The following is a 19749-nucleotide window of genomic DNA, read 5'->3' on the forward strand; positions in this document are numbered from 1 at the left end:
GTCACCATCCAGCTCTACTCACCTGCCCACAGCAAACCTGACCTTTCAGATGCATTGGTCTTCCCCCAAGGACTTTTATTACTGCCCCCATTCTCAGATGAGGATTTGTCCATGGTCCCCACCATCCCACACAGCAAAGAGCTGCAAATTCTAGGCAAGATTCTTGCATAGGCTGCATTTGCAGGTGCTGGAGTGCTGCCTTGTCCCCAGCTGGCTCTCCTCTAGCACAGCTCCCCTTCTCCCTTGGCCTCCAGGTACTGCTCTATTTCTCGGGTCATCATGTTGTGCTGCCGTGGCTGATACACCAGCTTGCAGTGTGCCAATGTGTTCCATTTTAACTCCTTGCTGCAGCTGTTTTTTGTGCCAGGATCATGAATTTGCAGTGTGGGCTTTCACTTTCTTTTTGGAGCAGTTTCTAAACCCAGAGGAGCTGCATCTCACATGGAAGCACTTAAAGATCTCTCATAAAGCAGCATTGGAGTCTGGATCATTTCTGCTCTCCATGGATGCAGGGTGTTACAGGTAGCGCTGCTGTGTGCTGTAGCCACTTGCGGGCAGCACCACACAGCTCTTCAAGATGAAGAGTGAAAAATAGCTCCAGTTGAAAGGAAAAGTGGTGCCCCCTTTTATATGGAGATCAATGATGCCTGGTACATTGGATTATCGCTCAAAACACCAGGACTTCAAATGCCAGGGTGCATGCACTCCTGCTGCTGACAGGTTAGTGATATATAATGTTGTTTGGGTTAGAAACCAAACTCCTTTGTGTGAGCTTTTCGTAAGGTGAATATAATATCTGCAGTGATGTACCCAACGCTGCATCAGGAGAGCCAGCCTATAATTATGCTTGAATTGTTGGAATGGGTTATTTGTCATTTGCACATTAGCTCACTCCATTTATTGCTACCACTCTGGGCTGCAGCAGACTTGGTGTAAACAGAGCCCTTGGGTGGAGGCTTTGGTTGTTTGATTGTTGCAGAAAAACAGAATTTCTTTGGGTTTCTTCCTGTTTTCTGGGAGGGCTGTTCACTGGGAGTGATAAGAGCAAAATATCTAAACCAGCTGACACAGCGTGACTCCTTTGTTTTCAAAGGCACCTCTCATGTGTACAGCTCAGTTCAGACTTCAGCATGGACCTGGTGGTTTTAGAGTGTGCTGAAAGGTTCTCCACTGTCTGGTTTGGGGTCTTTTGTTTTGAGGAACTGAGGCTTATTTGGGCAAAGAACTAAAGAACTACTTTATTACATGGTTGTTTTGTGCATCTCTGCAAGGCAGCACTGTTTGTCTTGGGGTAAAAGAATCAGAAAGTCCTTAAGATTGGAAAAGATTTCTAAGGTCACCAAGTCCACCCCCACCATGCCCACTGACCACGTCCCTCAGTGCCACATCTCCATTAAGCACCTGCAGGGATGGTGACTCCACCAGCTCCACAAGCAGCCTGTGCCAGTGCAATACTTCTTTTGAGAAGCTTTTTTTTCTTAATATCCAACTTGAACCTCTCCCGGTGCAGCTTAAGGCCTTTACCTTGAGGTACCTGATGGTATCTAATTTTCTAGTTAGTGATCAGCAAATACATACCCTGCCTGCTCTGATCTGCATGGCTCAGGGCAGTTGCTGAAGGTGCCATATTCTTTTGTTTGTGATGCAGGCACGGATTTCATGGGGGAAATCCACATACATGTGGTCCCTTGACATCGCAGCTTAGATGAGTGCCATCCAATAGTGGTTGTTCACCTGCAGCTTATAAAATGCCTTGTTTAGATTTCAGATCAAAAATAAAATCAATTCCATTTGCAGAACTGGATCTACCAGCTAATGTCAGATTCTCCAGAGTGAGATTTTCACTTCAGGGTGCCCTGTTGGACAAGTTGGCTTAGCTGGCACAGGGCATGTCCTACTATTCTGTAGCCCCAGGCTCAACTCTACACATCACATAACATTTTGTAAGCATTTCTGAAGTCTTGTCAAATTGCAGGCAGATGAGTTGCCCTGTCTCTCTTTCCTAGTGAGCTGTAGTAGGGTTGAGGTGTAGTTGGAGGGCATTGGAAGCTGTTGGGCTAATAAAGCTTGTATTTTCTTTGCTCAGAAGGAAGAGTAACACTTTGGTTGTAAGCAGCCCCACGGTTTGAGGCTACATCAGCCTCTCTTGGGCTCAGAGCACTAGCAAGATCTGGTGGAAGGTGTCTCTGTGTGGATGAGAACAGAACTGAAAGCATGGGGCAAGCCAGGCCCTGAGAGCAGTATCACAGAGCTGACGAAGCAGGATGGAGTTTGGAGTTTTTCTTTTGATACCATATCTTGTCTTTCGTTTGACTTTTTGGTGCTAAACTTTATCCGAGTCTACAGGTGATGCATGTCCTTCACCTGACAAAGAGTAAGCATTGGTGTTGGCCAAGCAATGCAGGTGAACTGTCACCAAATGTGGAGATAAGCCAGTCCTCCTGGTTTGGCATGGGCTCAGTGTAGGTGCTAAGTCTGCATGTTGACCTTTATAACTCCAAAAGATACGTAATCCTTTCTGCCTTAAGACAGGGACTCGATGTTCAGAACATCACAAAGTCTATTGGGATGTACGCTGCAAAATAGCCTTTGCCACCTGAGACCTTGAGCAGCATGAAGTTGTTCTTTCTTGTAGAAGGGACCCCATATCCACGTGAGGAGAAGGGTTCCTACTAAGGGCTTTGCCCAGGGTGCTGCTCATCTGCTTTTCTCAACACAGACCTGCCTCCTCTTCCTTCTGCCACCCAGCTACTTTAATAACAGGTTGCCAGTCCTCCACTGCTGTAGAAATAGTAACTGTCAGCTCCTTGGAGAGCCACTGTCACGTGGGGGCTGCCAATGGAAAAGGTGGCCAAGGAAACCTGCCCTTCCCGGTTGTGAGCCGATAGGATTCGATAATCTGACCCCTTGCAGATGAAAATTTGAGGCTTTCCTTTATGCCATACACAAATCCCATGTGAAAGAGTAGATCTCTCTCTAAAACCCCATGGCGTACAGGTCAGTCACTCTCCAGAGGGGTATGTGAGCCCTGTTTTCCTGTATTTGAATCAGGAGTTTGTTGTTTGGCATATTTCAGTGTTTGTACTCAATTGTACTGTTATACCTCCTCGTCAGTGCTGGATACCTGGGTGTTCAGTGGCAGTCAAATAGGTGGGAAAATCATCTGCAAATGTAACTGAGTCAGAGATGCTGTCTCCATGTGTCATCCCTGGAGATCTATTTACATATCCATTCGCTTAACAGTATGTTTGGAAGCCCTCAGTAGCACTTCAGCATCATTTCCCTGGCCTATATATGTCTGTGTAATGCCCAAGGCACTGAGCTATATCTGAGTTAGAATTGTTAACCTGTGGGTCTGGATGTTTTCAGTAGCGGTGAATCACACAACTCTCTGATTAGCCTTTAGGTACATGGGGTGCAGGTTTGACGTGGGGAAGAGCAAACAATCCTCCTTCCACGTGTTCAAGGGCAAGTTAGATGGAGCTCTGGGCAGCCTAATTGAATGGGTGGCAACCCTGCCCCTGTCAGAGGTTTTGAACTGGATGATCCTTAAAGTCTCTACCGAGCCCAGCCGTGCTATGTTTCTAGATGAAGTCTCTCTCACTTTTACCTAGAAACCAAGTTACTGGATTGACTCTGTGTCCAGGAAGACCCTGTGCTGAGATCATCAGACCCCTACCCATCCCTCTCCCAGTGGGATTTCTAGGCATAGTTGTTCATATCAAATATGGAAAAGGAGCCCTTGTTTTGGCTTTTTCTCCACATCCTTGAATGTACAGTCGAGTTGCAGTGACTTCTCTGGTTGTGTTGTCTCCATGACAGTACAAGCTGGGAGCACTGGGACCATCAAGCAAGGGTGTGTGCTTTCCATCACTTTGTTAGGATGTGCTTTAGGTACAACCAAGCAGTGAAAAGCTGCGAGCAGCGTCAGGCCGTGGAGGAAAACCAAAGACAACAAAGGGGATGGCTGGCAGTGCCAAAAAAGGCTCTGCTCAGAGATGCCTTCATGCTGCTGCCTGCTGTGTGAGCTTTGGGTTTGCTATGGGCAAGACCTGTGCAGTGTGTTCAGCACAAAGTACTTCTGCTCCTCCTGGGATCAGCAGTGTAAGTTGGAGTAACCCAGTGGATCGTCAGCCAGGTGGGGTTGTTTGCTCTCAAAGAGCTCATGGCTGAAGTGCTCTATCTAGGAACAAAGCACACATTTGAAAGGCAGGAGGGATTAGCCACTGGGTGAAGCATCCCAAGAGAACACCAGGGAGTTCTCCCACTCTCAAGGAGAAGAGTGCTCTTCTGGGAGATGTTCTTGGAAATCAGAGGGTGAGAGAGGAAGCACTTCTTATCGACTCCTGGGCAGCAAGGGTGAGTGGTTCTCCTTTCTCCATAGCTGCCATGCTTTGTTCTGGGTCCTGCTGCTTTTTCAACTGTATATATATTTTTTTCAAAGTTCAGTGCGGATAAATCAATCTGATGATGGACTCTGTTCCCTCTGTTCCCTGCTTCTGCTTTGAAAAAAGGAGCTTTGTATCGCCGCTGTGTTTTGTGTGCTCATTTCCTCAGGTTATCACGGTCACCCTAAATGGGGTTCTCGTTACAGCTTAGTACTTTCACCTCTTTTGGTTTGTCGTGTGTTAGTCAATCAAAGCCTAATGGGTTTGTTACCTGGCTTTACCTGTACCACTGGAGGTGTTCACAGCAATGTAGGAGGATTTGCTCACAACTTCCTTTCAAGATAATGGGAAGATCTTGCTTGGAAAGAACCTTCTTGAGGATTGGAGCATACTTTGCATTAATATTTCTATTAATTTTAATGGGAAATAGTTCTAAATTCTTCAAATCAGCTTCAGACATCTTAAGTTTTGTGTCCTTCACCTGCTTCACCTAAAATGGGGCTGATGAGCAGAAGTGCTCTTAAATGAGCAGTACCATTATGGACCAAGGCTTTTCCACCTTTGCCCTGCCTTGAAATGCTCTGTTGTGTTATGTCCCCTGTGGGTGCAGGGCAGAGCAGCAGGGGTCAGCCCCAGTTCCCAGCAATTAGTGAGGCAGATGGGATCTGCATTGATCTATCTGTGCAGGGTGAGCCAACGCCAGCCAGAAATTCTCCCTTTCCTCTATCTCTATGTTACTATCACATGGTAGATAAATGGGAATTGTGAGGCAAGAAGGAAATAAATGCTGTACTAATGCGTAGGAAGGATCATTAGGACAGAAAGACGTTGATATGGCCAGGCTGCATCTCTGTGCTGAAGGTTATGCCCTGTGGAATAGCCACTGCAAAAGGCAGATTTCATCAAGGTCTCTGCTATTTGCTTGTTGCAGGGAGTGTAGAGACAGAGTTTGGTTCAGAGTAAGAACCAGTTCTTGGCAGCAGTGCAGTGATACCTGCTGTAGAAATTGCCTCCTAGTGCAGCTACTAAACCATAGAATCATAGACCCGTTTGAGTTGGAGGGGACCTTTAGAGGCCATTTGGTCCAACTGCCCTGCAGTGAGCAGGGACACCTGCAGCTCTATTGGGTGCTCAGAGCCCCATCCAGCCTGATAGATATTCGTGGGTCACTCAGCTGTGTGCAGTCCTTGCCCCAGTCAAGGCACAACAGAGGTCATGGGAAAGGAGAGAAGGGATGCATTGCTTTAGCAAATACACAAGAGGAGGAGCATGGTGCTGGGCTCAGCTTGTGTCTCTTGGTCCCCTTGGGTATGTGCATCTGGAAGGGTGAACAGGATAAGCAATGTGTGAGCTGCTTGGCTGCTCTGGAAAGCAGAGCCAAGGGATGCTTGTCCCAAGATCCATGGTGGTTGCATCTATCCCTGAGCTTCTACAAGTGCAAAGGGGTGGCAGAGGGACAATGCTTTGTGGGTGCTCATCCAGGGCTTTCATCTGCGCAGTGCCACTGCTTGTACTTGACAGCTCAGCTATTGTTGCAAAGTATGATTTAATAGTGAGACTTGATTACAACATGCAAATGTAGCGGCTGGGGGACTATCTCAGAGGTTTGTGGAGATTAGCTGTTAAATTGGCCAGTGCAAAAACATTATTAAGCAGAGAACATAATTACTCATCTTGTGCTTTTGTAGTGTATGGAAGAGACAGATTTGTTTAAAAGCCAGCAAGTCCTATATAGAGAAAGGACTCGTGTAAATGCCACATCATGTACTGCTGTATGTTGCAGCATATTTTATTAGAGAAGCAATACTTAATAACAGCATTTGGGAACTTGTGGAAGGAATCCATTACATTATTCTGCATCGTAAAAGCAAACCTAATGTCTGTTGTGCGTGAAGGCTGTGCAGAGATTGAAACATCTCCTTTTGGTGGTGGTTGATTGCTTTTATGGAGATTGTATCATATGGATATAAACAAATCTGGCACTTGATGTGGAATCTGGGAGCAGGGCTTCAGACCGAGGCATCTATCTTCTGTCTGCGTGCATTTCCTCTGAAATGCATCAAGGTTCCCATTAACACCTGAAGTGTGGGAAGTAGGATTAAAGGGAGACAGTCAGCATAAAGAGAATGAAAGTCTAGGAGTGGACTTGTCTTTATTTTTCACCTTTCAGACCTAGAGTAGTGTGTGGGGCAGCTGGTTAGTGCTGCACACCTGGTTCTCAGAGCAGTTGTGGTTGGGGGATTTTCTCCTCTCTGAGTTATTTGTGGTTGGGGAGCAGGGGGTGGATCCTGAGCCTTTGCACCATTGAGCATCCACATGCAGGAAGCCCCAGAACTCCTCTCCTGTCCTTTCACTGCAGCTCCAGAGCAGTTGTGCAGCAGTCATTGCTCCCTGGGGCAGGTTCCTGTGTGACTCAGAGCTGAGCGCTGAGCTGCATGAATCTCAGCATCCTGGCACAGACTGTTCATATCACTGCACATCTGGATCCTCAGCCCATGTTATCACCACCAAGCACGAACAGTAGCAGCAGAGGCCAGAGATCAGCTGGGAGTGGATGGCTCAGCCCCACTGGCAGCAAGGCACACACTCAGTGGGCACCAAGTCCAGGAGCACGGAGTGGCTGAGCTGGGGCACACTGAGTGCCTGTGCAGGCACATCTTGGCTACAGCTGATTTTTTATAGTGATCTTTGATAGTTTGTACTGAAGCCCAATAGTGAGAGAAAACACACAGCAGTATTTTACAACTTGAACCCAACTGCATAGGGCTGAATGCATGCAGGCTGCTCTTATCTCCTTAAACAGCGCATTCACATTTTTAAGCTGCAGATGCAATGATAAGTGCTGATAAGCACAATAAACTCCATGTGCTGGTAGCGTCACAGTAGCAGTCCCTGGTAAGCAGAGAGCAAGCAGGAGGGACGTGTTCCTGTCAAGCCCCATTCTGGATGTACGACAGAGATGTCTGCTCAATGGGTATTAACCTGTTCTCAGCCCAGAGTGCAAAGAGTCGTTTGTGAAATCCTCTTCTCTGGCAGCACTGATGTTGTGCGGTGGCTCTCAGCTGCAGGGTTGCATTAGGGAGAGTTGTGCTGGCTCTTTTATGAATGATGGAGTTGTACTGCATTAAACTGAATAGCACAATTTGAGGCAAAACCTGCTTGGTCCTAAGAGTTCGCTGTTGGTTCTCTGAAACCCTGGGCTGGAATAAGGCAGTGATAATTAATGGAGGTTAAAGTCCTCCTCCTGTCTGTGAGCTGGTTGGAAATGGAAAAGAAGAACCTGTCACAACTGTGACTGGCTCTAAACTGCTGTCAGGCTCTCCTCCTTCCCTTCCCTTGCCCCAAGTGGAAAATTGTATTGGAAAGCAGCAGTGAGAGCACTTAAATCTTTCCACAGTTCATTTCAAGCTCCCTTTCTTCTTCCCAGCCATTCCCAGGCCAGTTCGGGGCGCGGATGGGAGACTGCATTGCTGGCTGAAACTCACAGGATGTTAAATAACAATGGGAGAGTGGCTCTCACAGAGGGCACGGTGTGCCTGGGCTGCACGTACCATGATTTGACGTTCAGCCTGTTTGTGCATCACTTCTGAACAGCTTCCTTGCAGTATGTGATGTATCTTGGTGTGTTATGGAGTGAGCTCAGGCCAAATTAGGGTCAGTGACACCTCTATGGCAGAGGGATGCCCTCAGTTGTTGAGCAGCTGTCGATGGAGAGTTGGGCATCTTTTAGTGTCAGACTTCAGAAAGGACATGGCACGGTGTTTGGTTTCCCCAGATCTTAGTGTGTTTGCACCTTTGTGACTAGAACATCAGGGACCTGCTGAGAGGCAGCAGGCATTGGGCACCCTTGTTTTTATCCCATCCCACAGTATTTTCAGAACTAGGAATGATAAGGGACCTCACTGTTTGATCTGATGTTGGAGGATGCAGTGCATTCCATACATGTGGGCAGTTGCAGGTTGGCACTACTCAGATTTGCGAATGGTTGGCCAAGTGGATAGAGCTGGTGGCCAAAGTCATTCCCATTGGAATGCTGAGCAGTCCTATGAAGGCTGAGCTGGGCTGCCAGGAAGGAATATGGCTGGTTGGGATCCAGCCACCGCGGGAGCCTGAGTCACTCCATCTGTAGTACTGAGGACATGCGAGGCCAGGGCTGGAGCCACTGTTGCACTTCCAATAGCAGGGTCTTTGCAGGTGACTTTCCATGGTGGTTTCCCAATGTGGAGCATCAGATCCAGGCTCTGAGGAAGAGGAGGGCATTGCCCTCCAATGCAGGATGGCGGTGTAGAAACAAAAAGCAGATTTAACATTGTGCTTCCTGTTAGACATGTACTCTGTTCATCCAAGGGTTAAGCTGCTGGAGAGAAGCAGCACTCAGGGCCAGGTATCTGTCAGGCCTGGACTGGAGGCTTGCCAAGACGTTGGGATATATGGCTTTATTTCTGTTTTGTCATGCAGAGATTACTATTCAGTGTCTGTAGGACAAGAAGGCTCTGGGGCATCTTAGGATATGCCCCATGCTCCAAAAGAACTTGTTGTTTTGGCTTTGCAACACTTGATGCAAAAGCAAGAATCGATGCCTGAAGTGCTTCTTTTCCAAGGATTAAAAGACACTGCCAAGGCTCTGCAAGATGTCTGTGTTGCAAGTCTTATCGTGATCCAGTGCTGAGATCCGTTGATTTCAGCAGCACAAACGTGCTGACAGATCTGTGTGTCTGCTTTTTGGTGATGGTAGGGTTTTTTTTTCAGAAGGTTGATCTGTGTTGTTGAACTCTGGTTGTAGCCTGGAAGGCGGCATTGCAAGGGCTCTTCTTCATCACACCTGTGTCCTTCATCAGCTGGAGATGGGTGCTATGGCCATGCCCACTTCTTTGTACATCTCTGTTCCCGATGCTCTCGGTTGCATGCCCAACATCAGTAGGATGTTTAGCTGTTTCTTCCCACTGTGTAAACAAGGCTAATTTCAGCCTGCCACGATGTGTGGGCTCGCTGGAACGTGACTATAAATCCAAGCCTGAACGTTTTCTGGTAATGGATGGGGTGGTGATGCTGCATTGCTGCCTTTAATCTCAACCTGTCCTTACACCATGTTAACCTCAGGCTGTCCTCAGACCAAGCCAGGCTCTTCACAGCCCTGTGCCGATAAATCAAGTGAAGGCACATAAAAGTCAAGAGGGAGAAGTTACAGATGGAAAAGACCTGTTGTACCCCAACCCTGTCCTGCTGCAAAGGGAGTAAGGCACCGTCAGGGATTTACAGCACTGCTCCAAGCATGACCACTGGGGCCAGGCAGGGGAAATGTGGGGTGGTGGAGGGGATGGCCTCCATTTACTGCTGCTTTTCCATCCCACTCATCTCTTTGCATTTCATTCCCTTGGCTTTATTTTTAGGAAAGAAAACCGTTGTTGGTTGTGTATTCAGCAAAGCCGATAACATTCGTTTTCCTGCTCATTGTTTTTCACTCAGAGCTATGCCTGACTTTTCTTCAGAAGCATGTTTTTCTCACCTAATATTTAGTTTAAGATCGTAGGAGCTGGATGTAAAATCTTCTGGGACGTTTACATCTGCCAAGAGGTTGCCTGAAAGCAGAAGTTATCCAAAGTACTTCAGTAGTCCCTACTTAGAAAACAGCACCCCCAAATCCCGCGTCGCCTGTCTCCCTTTCATCCTCTTGCCAACTATTATGGGTTGTTTTAACCCCGATGTGGTGTCCGTGTCCCATGTACCTTGCTCCCCTCCCCCTAGGGTTTCCATGTCTTTGAAAGCCTCTGTAACCAGAGCGTTCATTTGTTGTGCTTCACCATTGCTGCAGACCAAGAATAATAGCGCCGAGGCCAGCTGGATCCCTCGCTCTGTATTGATACAACTGTTCCCCTTAACCTGCCCACACTCAGTGCTACAACTGCAGCTCTGAGGTTGAAACGGAGCAGTGATGGGCAGCACTGGGAGCCCTGCTCCGTGCTTGTTTTCCTATAAGCTCGAACAACGCTTACAAGCGCGGTTAGGAACTGGATCAGAGACCCAGAGGGGCTGTGGGATCATTATCCTTGGAGATTGTTGGAACTCAGCTGGAAAAGGCCAACCTGATCCAGCTTTGAAGTTATCCTGCACTGAACAGGAAAGGGGCTCACTTGGCAAGTCGCTGCCTGGCTTCATCAGCATCAAGGGGCACATGTTGGGTCATTGTGCCGCCACTGCCTTTGACTGCCAGATTATTTAGATTACTCTGCATGATTTTGGTCTTTTAAACCCTTTTTTTTCCCCCCTTGCTTTTCTTGTTCGTCTCTCGTGAGCTTTCTCACACTCCTGCTCGTTTGTCCCTGAGTCACGTCCAGGTTGTTAGATGGATGCACAATGCAAACACTGCCCATCTCAGAGTCTGCTTCCAGTCTGGGATGCCCAACAAATCCATTTTATTTTCCCCTTGTCTGTAAGTTTGTCTTATTCTTTGAAAGTAATCAGCTCTTCAGTGTCAAGTAAGCTGGGAAAAAGCATAGCCAAAGGCTCAAGGGAGAGATGCACATAAGGTCTACGTCTCCTTAGCTGGAGGGGCTGCAGAGCATTAGCTGATGGGGATGTGGGATGGGAAGGCATCGGTGGCAGTTCCAGGTGATGCCCTGTGGCACTGTCTGTTCTGAAGGTGTTTTTCCTCTCACTGAAAATTTGTCTCAGTTTAAACCACGATAATAGAAAGCTCAGTTTCTGGAGCAATCCCAAGAGTAGGTTAATATTTACAAGCTCTCAGCTTCAGGTTTTATCTCCATCCCTTGCTAGCACAGAGATAAAATCCTTTTAAAAATCCCTTTTGATCTTTCTGGTTCATGACACGGCGTTAGTAAGACACGTTCCGTATGAAACTGCCAAACATCTTCATGGAAAGGTAAGTTTTTCTCATCCTTCCAGGGACCAGTAACAGATGAGGAGCCCCCTGCATACAGGGGCCTTGGCTTTATAATGGAGCGTCAGTGATGGACAGTGTACTCCTGCTAGGAAATGTCAGAGTGTTATTTCTGCCTCAATGGCTTAAGATCATCTGTTTACCTAATGGACTTACATTTGCATTTTGCAGGTGTTGTGTTAATATTAATGTGTTGTCTGAATTGTTAATATTCCTTCACTTCAGCGTTACATTAATGAAGGCTGCAGGGGATGGAAAAAAGACCCAACTAATTAATTAAATGGGCAAAAAGCATCTTTAACTTTCTATCATGCTGCCCTTTGCTTCCCCTTAATGGGTCTTGGCATTTCTGGTCAGCAGCCATGTAACACATGCTGCTGTACGGAGCACTCAGCAGCAGACTTGCTAATTTTTCTGACCCATAAATCATTTGCGTAAACTTCTAACTGTGAAGAAAAGTGCTTTTCATTCCTGCTTCCTCGTTTCAGTAGGAAATGCAGCCTGATAACAGGCAGTGCTGGGCTGATGCGTGGGGCTGGAGGCTCTCACGTCAGGAGAGGGGCTGTCTGCATTTCTTCAGCAATTCTTTCCATTCTCCTCTTAGCCGGACTCTGGATGACATTAATATTATGTGTGTATGAGAGGATTCGTGTCATAGGCTCTGCTTTCAGAGCCAGTCCCCTGTCAGGCTGTGCGTCTCAGGAATGTGGGCTGCCAGTCCTCAGTCTTCTTTGGGAGCTGTGTCTGTAGGGTGTTTCCCTTCTCCTGAGCACCATCCCAGACCTGGACCAGCTCTGGGTTCTTTTGCTGGGCACCACCTCAGCTCAGGGGCATCCTGATGCATTCCCATTGGTGAAGTTTTCCAGCCCAGGTGGTGATTGCTCCCCACTAGACCCATTGGCAGCATTTAGTATTATGTGTTTGTGGTCCCTGGTTATCCCTCCCTGCAGCTCTGCAGGGTTCTGGTCATCCTTTTGCAGCTCCTTGGGGAGATGAGATCTGCATGAGCCAGCACCTCTCTGCACCTGGTACAGGAGCCCTGGCAGCTCAAGGTGCAGTTTTGCACAGGGGGACACATCAGCTCCATGCAAGGAGACTGAAGGTTGTCACCAATTTGCATGAGAAGGAGCAGACTGCAGTCATATTAACGTTTAATGAAGAGGCGCAGCTCGCAGAGGCTGTGTCCTCTGCAAGTCTCCCTTCACTTCAGCACTGTTTCCTATGCTCAACCCAAGGTGGGATGTGGGGCCATCACCAGACCCACAGATGAGGCTGAAGAGCTCCAGGCTTGGGCATTTCCATTCTACTCAGCTGAGTATCAGTGGATGCTGGACGTCCCATGACCACTAGTGCTGTCTGCAGCATTCCGACATCCATCCCGACGCAGTGCTGCTGGATGAAGTCAGCGCTTTATGTAACACTGCAAAATGTCAATAATCTCAAAGGAACTTAGGCAAATGGGTCTGGCGGTCTAAATCCCTGCGTGCAAACCCAATGCATCAGGCTTTAAGCAATTAATTCCTAATCATGCCCAATGCCTCCAATAGCCCGGCTTTAGGACTGGGAGCTTAAGCGGTTTTCCACTGTACCGCACTTAATTTGGATAAAGCGAAGGGAGCGGTGTCATGGCATTCCCAGCCTGAAGGTGTGAGAGTGACCACTAAGGGACATTTGTATTCAGAAAACCCTCCCATGCATTTGTGTTCTAGGCATCTATTACCAAAAAGGCACCATAGCTAATAAAAAGGACATTCATTATACCCCGGAAAGAGAGTTCATTAGAGGGAAAAGCCATTCTAGCTTTGTAAGAAATGAATGTGAAACTGCCTCAGAGCTGCTATTCTCATCAAGTTTCAGTGTTAACAGTTTTAACCAAGAGCTAATTGAGCAATCTCAGAAAGTGGAGTAATTCCATTATTCAGCTCGGCTTTGTTCAAGGCTACTGCCAGCTGTGAAAGGAGCACAAATGACTTTCATCGGGCCAGGAACCACCAGCCTTCTTGCCTGTTGCTACTTTTTCTTTCAAAAAATGTAGGGCTTATGGTCTTTTGGCAGTTATCTTTGGCAAAGGGAGCTCCACACCGACATTGCAAGCCTTGTGTATAACACAGCAATCCAACTTTTGGACAACAGGAGATGTAATGATCATAACTCATCAAGCAACAATGCGTGGCTGAAGATGCTCCTGTCTACTGGGCAGTGTTACAGGAGGATGGCAGACTATTACTGTGAGATTTTGCATAGAAAAGGGCCATTGCAGGCTCCATTCTGCCCACTGGTTACAGAGCATGGTTCTGTCGTTGGCTGTGCTCTCAGGAGATGTGGGCTTAGCTAATGTTGCTTTTAGAGTAGCTTTTATAGAAACCTTCCAGTTTCATTTTCTTCATGGAAGAGCTGTAATCAAATCTAAACATACATGATTTAAAGAAGAAGAAGTTGTCACGTGTTCGGGGTCTTTGGCCTTGGTGCTTCGGAGAGGATGTGCCGTTTCTTTGCCCTTTTCTTTCAACAACTGCCGCTGCTGTTGGATGTGCACAGCTCTGTTTGCAGCCTTTCATGGAAGGTGACTTTCTCCTGGTGAGCACAGCAGGATTTAGAGTCCCATTCCCAGGAGGTGCCTGTAGATCTGTTTGTTATGAGATTGCGCTGCGGCGATAATCCCCTTCCAGCCAGCGGAGAGTGTGGGCTCTCGGTGATGCACTGCCCTCAGCAAGTATATCCATCTGTGTCTCTGGAGCCCTCTCAGGTACACACAGACAGGCTGAGGCTTTCTTCTTTGTGCACTAGCTTCCCATGGCACTGTTTAGTTCCCTGCCTTGTTGGTGCACTTAGTGGATTGCAAACAAAGTCCTTGTCTCTCTCCTTTGCAGCAAACCTTGCTCTGCTAATGTCATTTGTCAAGTTAATCAGGGAGAGTGGGCACTTCTATGGCTGCTGTGTAGCCTGGCCACATTGCTATGGAAACAAGCAGCCAAACAGGCATTTTGCTTGCCCTGCTTTACTCTGCGGAGATTTGGCACGAGAAACCAATGTTTTATTTGCCATCAACAAAACAGCTCACCGAGGATGCGAGTAGTTTTTCAAGGTTGATGTCAAGAGATTGGAAAGGAGCAGAGCAAATAATAGCCTTGGGGCTGCTGGCCAGTGCCGTAGTCTTGGCCATCTGGATGGTCTCAGAGGTCCATAGCATCATTAGGATTGGAAAAGACCTCCAGAATCACCAAGTCCAACCCATCCCCACCGTGCCCACTGACCACATCCCTCAGTGCCACATCTCCACGGTTCTTGCATACCTCCAGGGATGGTGACCCCACCACTCCCTGTGCCACTGCATCACCGCTCTTTCTGGGAAGAATTTTCTCCTAATATCCAACCAGAAGAGCACGATGTTCTGTGTTTGAGAGCATCTCAGAAGCTTGGAATCTCAGCAGGCTGTAGGAGCCGGCGTGCCTCACTCACACGTGAAACTTGAAGGCGAATTCTTTTGAAAACTCTACACTCAATCTGACCTCTTACATAAGTCAAGGTATAGAGTTTCACCCGCTAGCTCCTGCACCAAGCCCATAATTCATAAGCGGAATCTGGGTATTGAAAGAGCTGGCAGAAGATGCTTACGTACTTTACCAGGCTCTCCTCCCTCTCACACGTGCGCGTACTAAATGATGCGTAGAACAGGTCTGGAATCACTCCCCACTGCAGTGCAGGCATATGGGGCTGTTGGTTCCTGCAGACACCCGCACAGGGACAGCCACCTGCCTGCCCGCACCACAGGGCAGCAAAGGAAACCTCACATGAGCCCAGAAAGGGCAAAAGTTCAGATCAGATTGTTTATGGGATTTTATGGGAGCAGGAGCCAAGGATAGCTCAGCTAATCCAGAGGAAACTGTAGCGATGGCGTTAGGCTGCGTTTCACATGGGATGCATTCAGCGCGCATTCGGACGGACCAGTCTTTCTGTCTCCATTTTTTTTTTTTAGCCATGAAATATTTTTCTTTGCACTCCTGTCTGCCAGCCACACCGAGCCAAGCTCCGAGCTTGGCTGTCTTAAAGAAAAAAAGGAGGAAAAAAATAAGACAGAAAGAAAGAGCACCCTCTTGTCATTGACCTCCGTCTTGTCATTGATCTCCTGATGGGCTGTTGGCTGGCAGTGCTGTCCCCAGTGCCACCAGCAGCTTTCAGTGGCTGTCTTTGATGCTGTCTGGGAGCTCGTGCTCCAGGTGTGAAGGTGTGGAATAGACAGAAGGGATCTGATGGAACAAAACTTGCTGCTTGTTCTCCTTCAGGTGTAAAAGGCGCTGCCTTCTGCCTCTGGTACAGCCCTGTTGGTCTCCTGGTCTCCCTGCATGCTGTCTGCAAGCATGGTGGCTGAAATGCACCTGGAAGATGGGGATGCTGCAACCTGGCCAGCCCTGGGTTGGGTGCCCAGCACCCTGGGGCCATACTGTCCCACAGCCCCCAGGCGCTGGTGACCATAGAGGGATCGATGTTGCCATCTGCTGGCTTAGTTGTACAGGAGCAGCAAGGCTTTGCTCTGCCTTCTTGGAAGCCACCCCGAACAAGTGGATATGGATGCCACCACTATGTCCACAGCACCTTGCCCTCTTATTCCAGGCTGTGGGTGCATTGTCCACCCCACTGTCTCATCCCTTGGCCTACTGGTAGTGTTGCCATTCAGTGTTCAGGGACTGGTGGCCCCTTCCCACTTGTGCTGTGCTGCTGTGCCATAGGGACTCCCTCCTGCCATCCTGTTGACATCTCCACAGTGGTACACACCCCAGCTTTGGGAGAACCCACCAAACTCTTGTTAGGGGATCTCCTTCCTGTTAAAGATGAACATTTCCGCTGCTTATTCCAAGCAGCACATGCAGATTCCTCCTCTGGGTTCATCTTTATTTATTTCTTTTCTCTTCCAAATCCTTGTCAAGTCCTCCCTGACCGGGAGCACATTGCAGTTGGAGCACACAAACCCTGCACATCACACCCATGCTCCTGGGGCATGGGGAGCTGCAGGATACAGGAGCCTGCCCCACGTCTTGCAACAAGCCTTGCAGAAGTGCTGCCCTGCGTGCAGGAGGGCCGAGCTACCCTGATCAGTAATAGCTCTCTTGGGCATTGCGTGGAGTATGACGTTACTACTGTAAATCTATTATCTTTTTTGGCAATTAAGATCAATTAGGAACCTGGGGAATACAAGCAGCAAATAACTGGAAGCCCAATTAAGCACATCTCGTTGTTTATCTGAGCCCAGATAAACAAGTATCTGGTGGCACAGCCCTTTGGATGGGAGCAAACCACAATCAGTGGCACTGGGGTCACAGCCCTGGAGATGCACATTCATTGAGGCCAAGGGTGCTCACCCCAGCAAAACACCCCACAGTCCACATCCAATCTTCATTTATAACTCCCTGTTTCCCCCAAGTCCTGTTAGCTCCCATCTCTCCTAACACAGGGGAATGCCTTCTCAACCTGCGGTTGTTTCTTGCCCTACAGGCTGGTGGAGGAGTTCATGCTGCTGGCGAACATGGCCGTGGCCCATCAGATCTACCGCTCCTTCCCCGAGCAGGCGCTGCTTCGCCGCCACCCGCCGCCTCAGACCAAGCTGCTGAATGACCTGATGGAGTTCTGCCACCAAGTTGGCCTCGAGATCGACTTCAGCAGCGCGGGCAGCCTGCATGTGAGTGCACCTGAGAGTGAGGACACCCAGATTTCCTTTCTTTGCCTTCTTGGGAGATCCTGGGCAAGTCAAGGAGGGAAGGGTGGGGATTGGGGACCGGCACAGACCAGAGAGCAGTGCTGGGAAGGGTCAGGTGCATGCAGCACAGGAAGCATGGAGCGATCCTCTGCTGAGTGTGTCCTGAGGCTGAGCTCCAGCTGAACAGCACAGCGCAGCTTCCAGGATTTTCTTTCCTCGCTGCAACCAGACTGTGGATAATCCCCTGTTAATCCCATCCCCGCTGGCCTCCCGCACGCTGCTCTCCTTGCTCGCTGGCCACGCCAGGGCTATGTCAGCACTGCAGGGCTGCGCACTCAGCTCCTCCACCATGCTTTGAACTCTTCCAGCCCTTCCTTACCACCAGCTCCAGGCAGTGACCTCCCATCATCCCCATGTCCCTCTGGAGTCCCATTAGTGCACACACTGAAGCTCTCAGTGTGTGGAAGAGACCCAGGCACAGATCAGAGGGGGGGTTCTGAGCACTGTTGCATACTGTTTGTCAGCCTGAAAACTGTCTTTTTTCTCCTTCAGAAAAGCTTAAATGAAACATTTGGAGCTGACAAATACTCTGAAGCCAGGAAAGAAGTGCTGACCAACATGTTCTCCAGGCCCATGCAGGTAAGACTCGCACATCTGTAGCTCTTTTCCAAGGCCCCTTTTCCATCCCTGACCCTGTCTGCATTACCATAGCTGGTTACTACATAGGGGAGGAGTGAATGGATGCAGGGAATGATGCTGTAAGGGTCAGCAGTGTCAGGCTGAGCCTTTCCTCACACTCTGCTGTGCTCCTGTGGTATTGGGATATATCACCGTGGAGGTGATGTGCAGGATGCCAGCAGACTCACAAGAACCCAGCCTGTTCCATGAAGAGCTGGTGACAGGCTCTGAGGTTCATATTCACAACACCACATGTCACGGTATCTATACTGGTTTCTTGTCCAAGAAGAAATCAGGTGTCAGGACAGTGCAGAGCTGTGGGAGTCAGAATCACTAAAGGTGGAAAAGACTGCTAAGATCATCTGGTCCAACCATCAACCCATCACCCACGCCCACTAAACCACATATCTGGCCACAAATCACAGTCTGGTACTTGGCCACATCCTCTTAGAAGCAGAGAAGCTCTGGAAACCCTTTGGTCACCCTCCAGACTGAGTTGACTCCTGTCAGTGCCTGTGCATTGGAGGCTCATTGTGCTCCTTCCAGTGATTGTCATGTTTGATGTATCTGCAGTTCAGGACATTACTGGAGTGCTTATCACCATCAGAAACCTTTTTATGAGGCATCTGTCTTCCTACATTTGCTGCTGGGCATAGAACAGCCTCTTCTGAGGGAAGTCCTACCCCACAGGGAAAGGAGCACGTTGCTGGAATGGTCTCTCTGCTGTGGTCTGCCAATCGCTGCAGGAATGAATCATCTTTCCTACATCGCTCATTTGACTGTCACTCTTCTAATTAGCTCATTTGCTCCATTTACTCGTTAGCAGTTGCCTGAAGTCCTGCTGTACTTTAGTGACTTAATGCTTGCAAGCGGAACTGGGGACCAAAACCATTTAGTAAATCACCTGCCTGCGTATGTGCTCAGCTCAGGAGTGCTGCTTTCTAAAGTGCAGGCAGTGCCTCTGGTGCTGGCTGTGTTCTCCTGGATCCCATGTCCTGCTCTGGTTTGTCCTGGTCCTTTCTGTCATGTCTTCCTTTTCTGGTGGAAGGCACCAGCAGGGTGTGTGCATTCCCTTGGGTCCCTCTTTGGTCCTGCTTTGGTGCAAGCCCAGGCTTTGTTGGAAGGTGAAATCTTCTGAGGAGCAAATATCAGGCAGTTTGGGGAAGAAGAAGAGGAGCTTTCAGAGGAGATATTCCATAAGATGAGGATTCTGGCAGGAACTCAACTTGCACTGTCTTCAGAAGGTGAAGGTGCCCTTGTGCTCAGGTGTACAGTGCAGCCCACTCTCTCCTGGCAGACCCATTGCCTAGAGTGTCACATAATAGGCAAAACCCAGCTTACAGCTGAGCCCATTGGCTCTGCGGGAGCCAGAGGATGCAGAAATCCCTCTTGGTCTGGGGTGAGCTTGTGCAGTTGGGTAGACCACGGCATATCCATATGATCTCTGGTCCATAAGGAAGGGTTGCAGGGCTGCTCTCTGCAGTCCATGTCCCCTCCCCACACATGCTGTTGGCTGGACCAGCTCCCCCAAACCCTGAGCAATTGAGATGCCCACTGTTGTTCTTACTGCTAGGAGCAGAGGATTGGCAGTGCAAGGCCATGTCAGTGCCCCTCAGAAAGGTCATGGCTTCCAAGTGGGAAGAGAACTTTTCACTACTTAACTCGGCTACTGGAGCAGATGGAGAAATCAGCCCCATCTACCCATCCCCACAGCTTGAAATGGGGGAGAGCACAGCTCTGAGCTGGCAGCTGCAGAGCGGGATGACACGGGGCTGGGCCATGGCTCTGACAGATGGTGCAGAGAGGCCCCATCTCCCAGTGCACATCTCCAGGTGATGGAGCGGGTGTCTCGGGGACAAGGCCACATCCAGCCATCTGTAACAAAAGCAGGTTGATCCCATGCTCATGCCACACTGCATCGTCCATCTTGGCTGCGTGCTGGTGGCCATCAGCCTCGTGGAGGAGGCAGGCAGTGGGTAATGCATGTGTCTGCCTGGATTGCTGTACCAGGAGCTTGTAACAGATGAAAGAGCAGTGACATATCATTTTTCAGGGGCTCAGTCACTCGGGGATTCAATCTGTCCGCAAGAGCA

The 19749-nt window shown here is 48.9% G+C and overlaps 1 protein-coding gene across 9 annotated transcripts in view; it reads left to right on the forward strand.

The window, feature by feature from the left end:
- The window catches only part of DIS3L2 (DIS3 like 3'-5' exoribonuclease 2), a 155833-nt gene that overhangs the window by 131188 nt on the left and 4896 nt on the right, over positions 1–19749 (forward strand). For all 9 annotated transcript variants that reach the window (XR_014933266.1, XM_085513147.1, XM_015871831.3 and 6 more), the window contains 2 exons: positions 16777–16960; positions 17531–17617. Coding sequence is in view for 8 of the 9 variants with exons in the window: in XM_085513147.1 (XP_085369273.1) it covers positions 16777–16960; positions 17531–17617 (271 nt within the window). In the remaining variant the exon portion in view is untranslated. The remainder of the gene's footprint in view (positions 1–16776; positions 16961–17530; positions 17618–19749) is intronic.

Source organism: Coturnix japonica, chromosome 12, assembly GCF_054131305.1.
Source record: "Coturnix japonica strain WE chromosome 12, WE-NBRP24, whole genome shotgun sequence".
Lineage (NCBI taxonomy): Eukaryota > Metazoa > Chordata > Aves > Galliformes > Phasianidae > Coturnix > Coturnix japonica.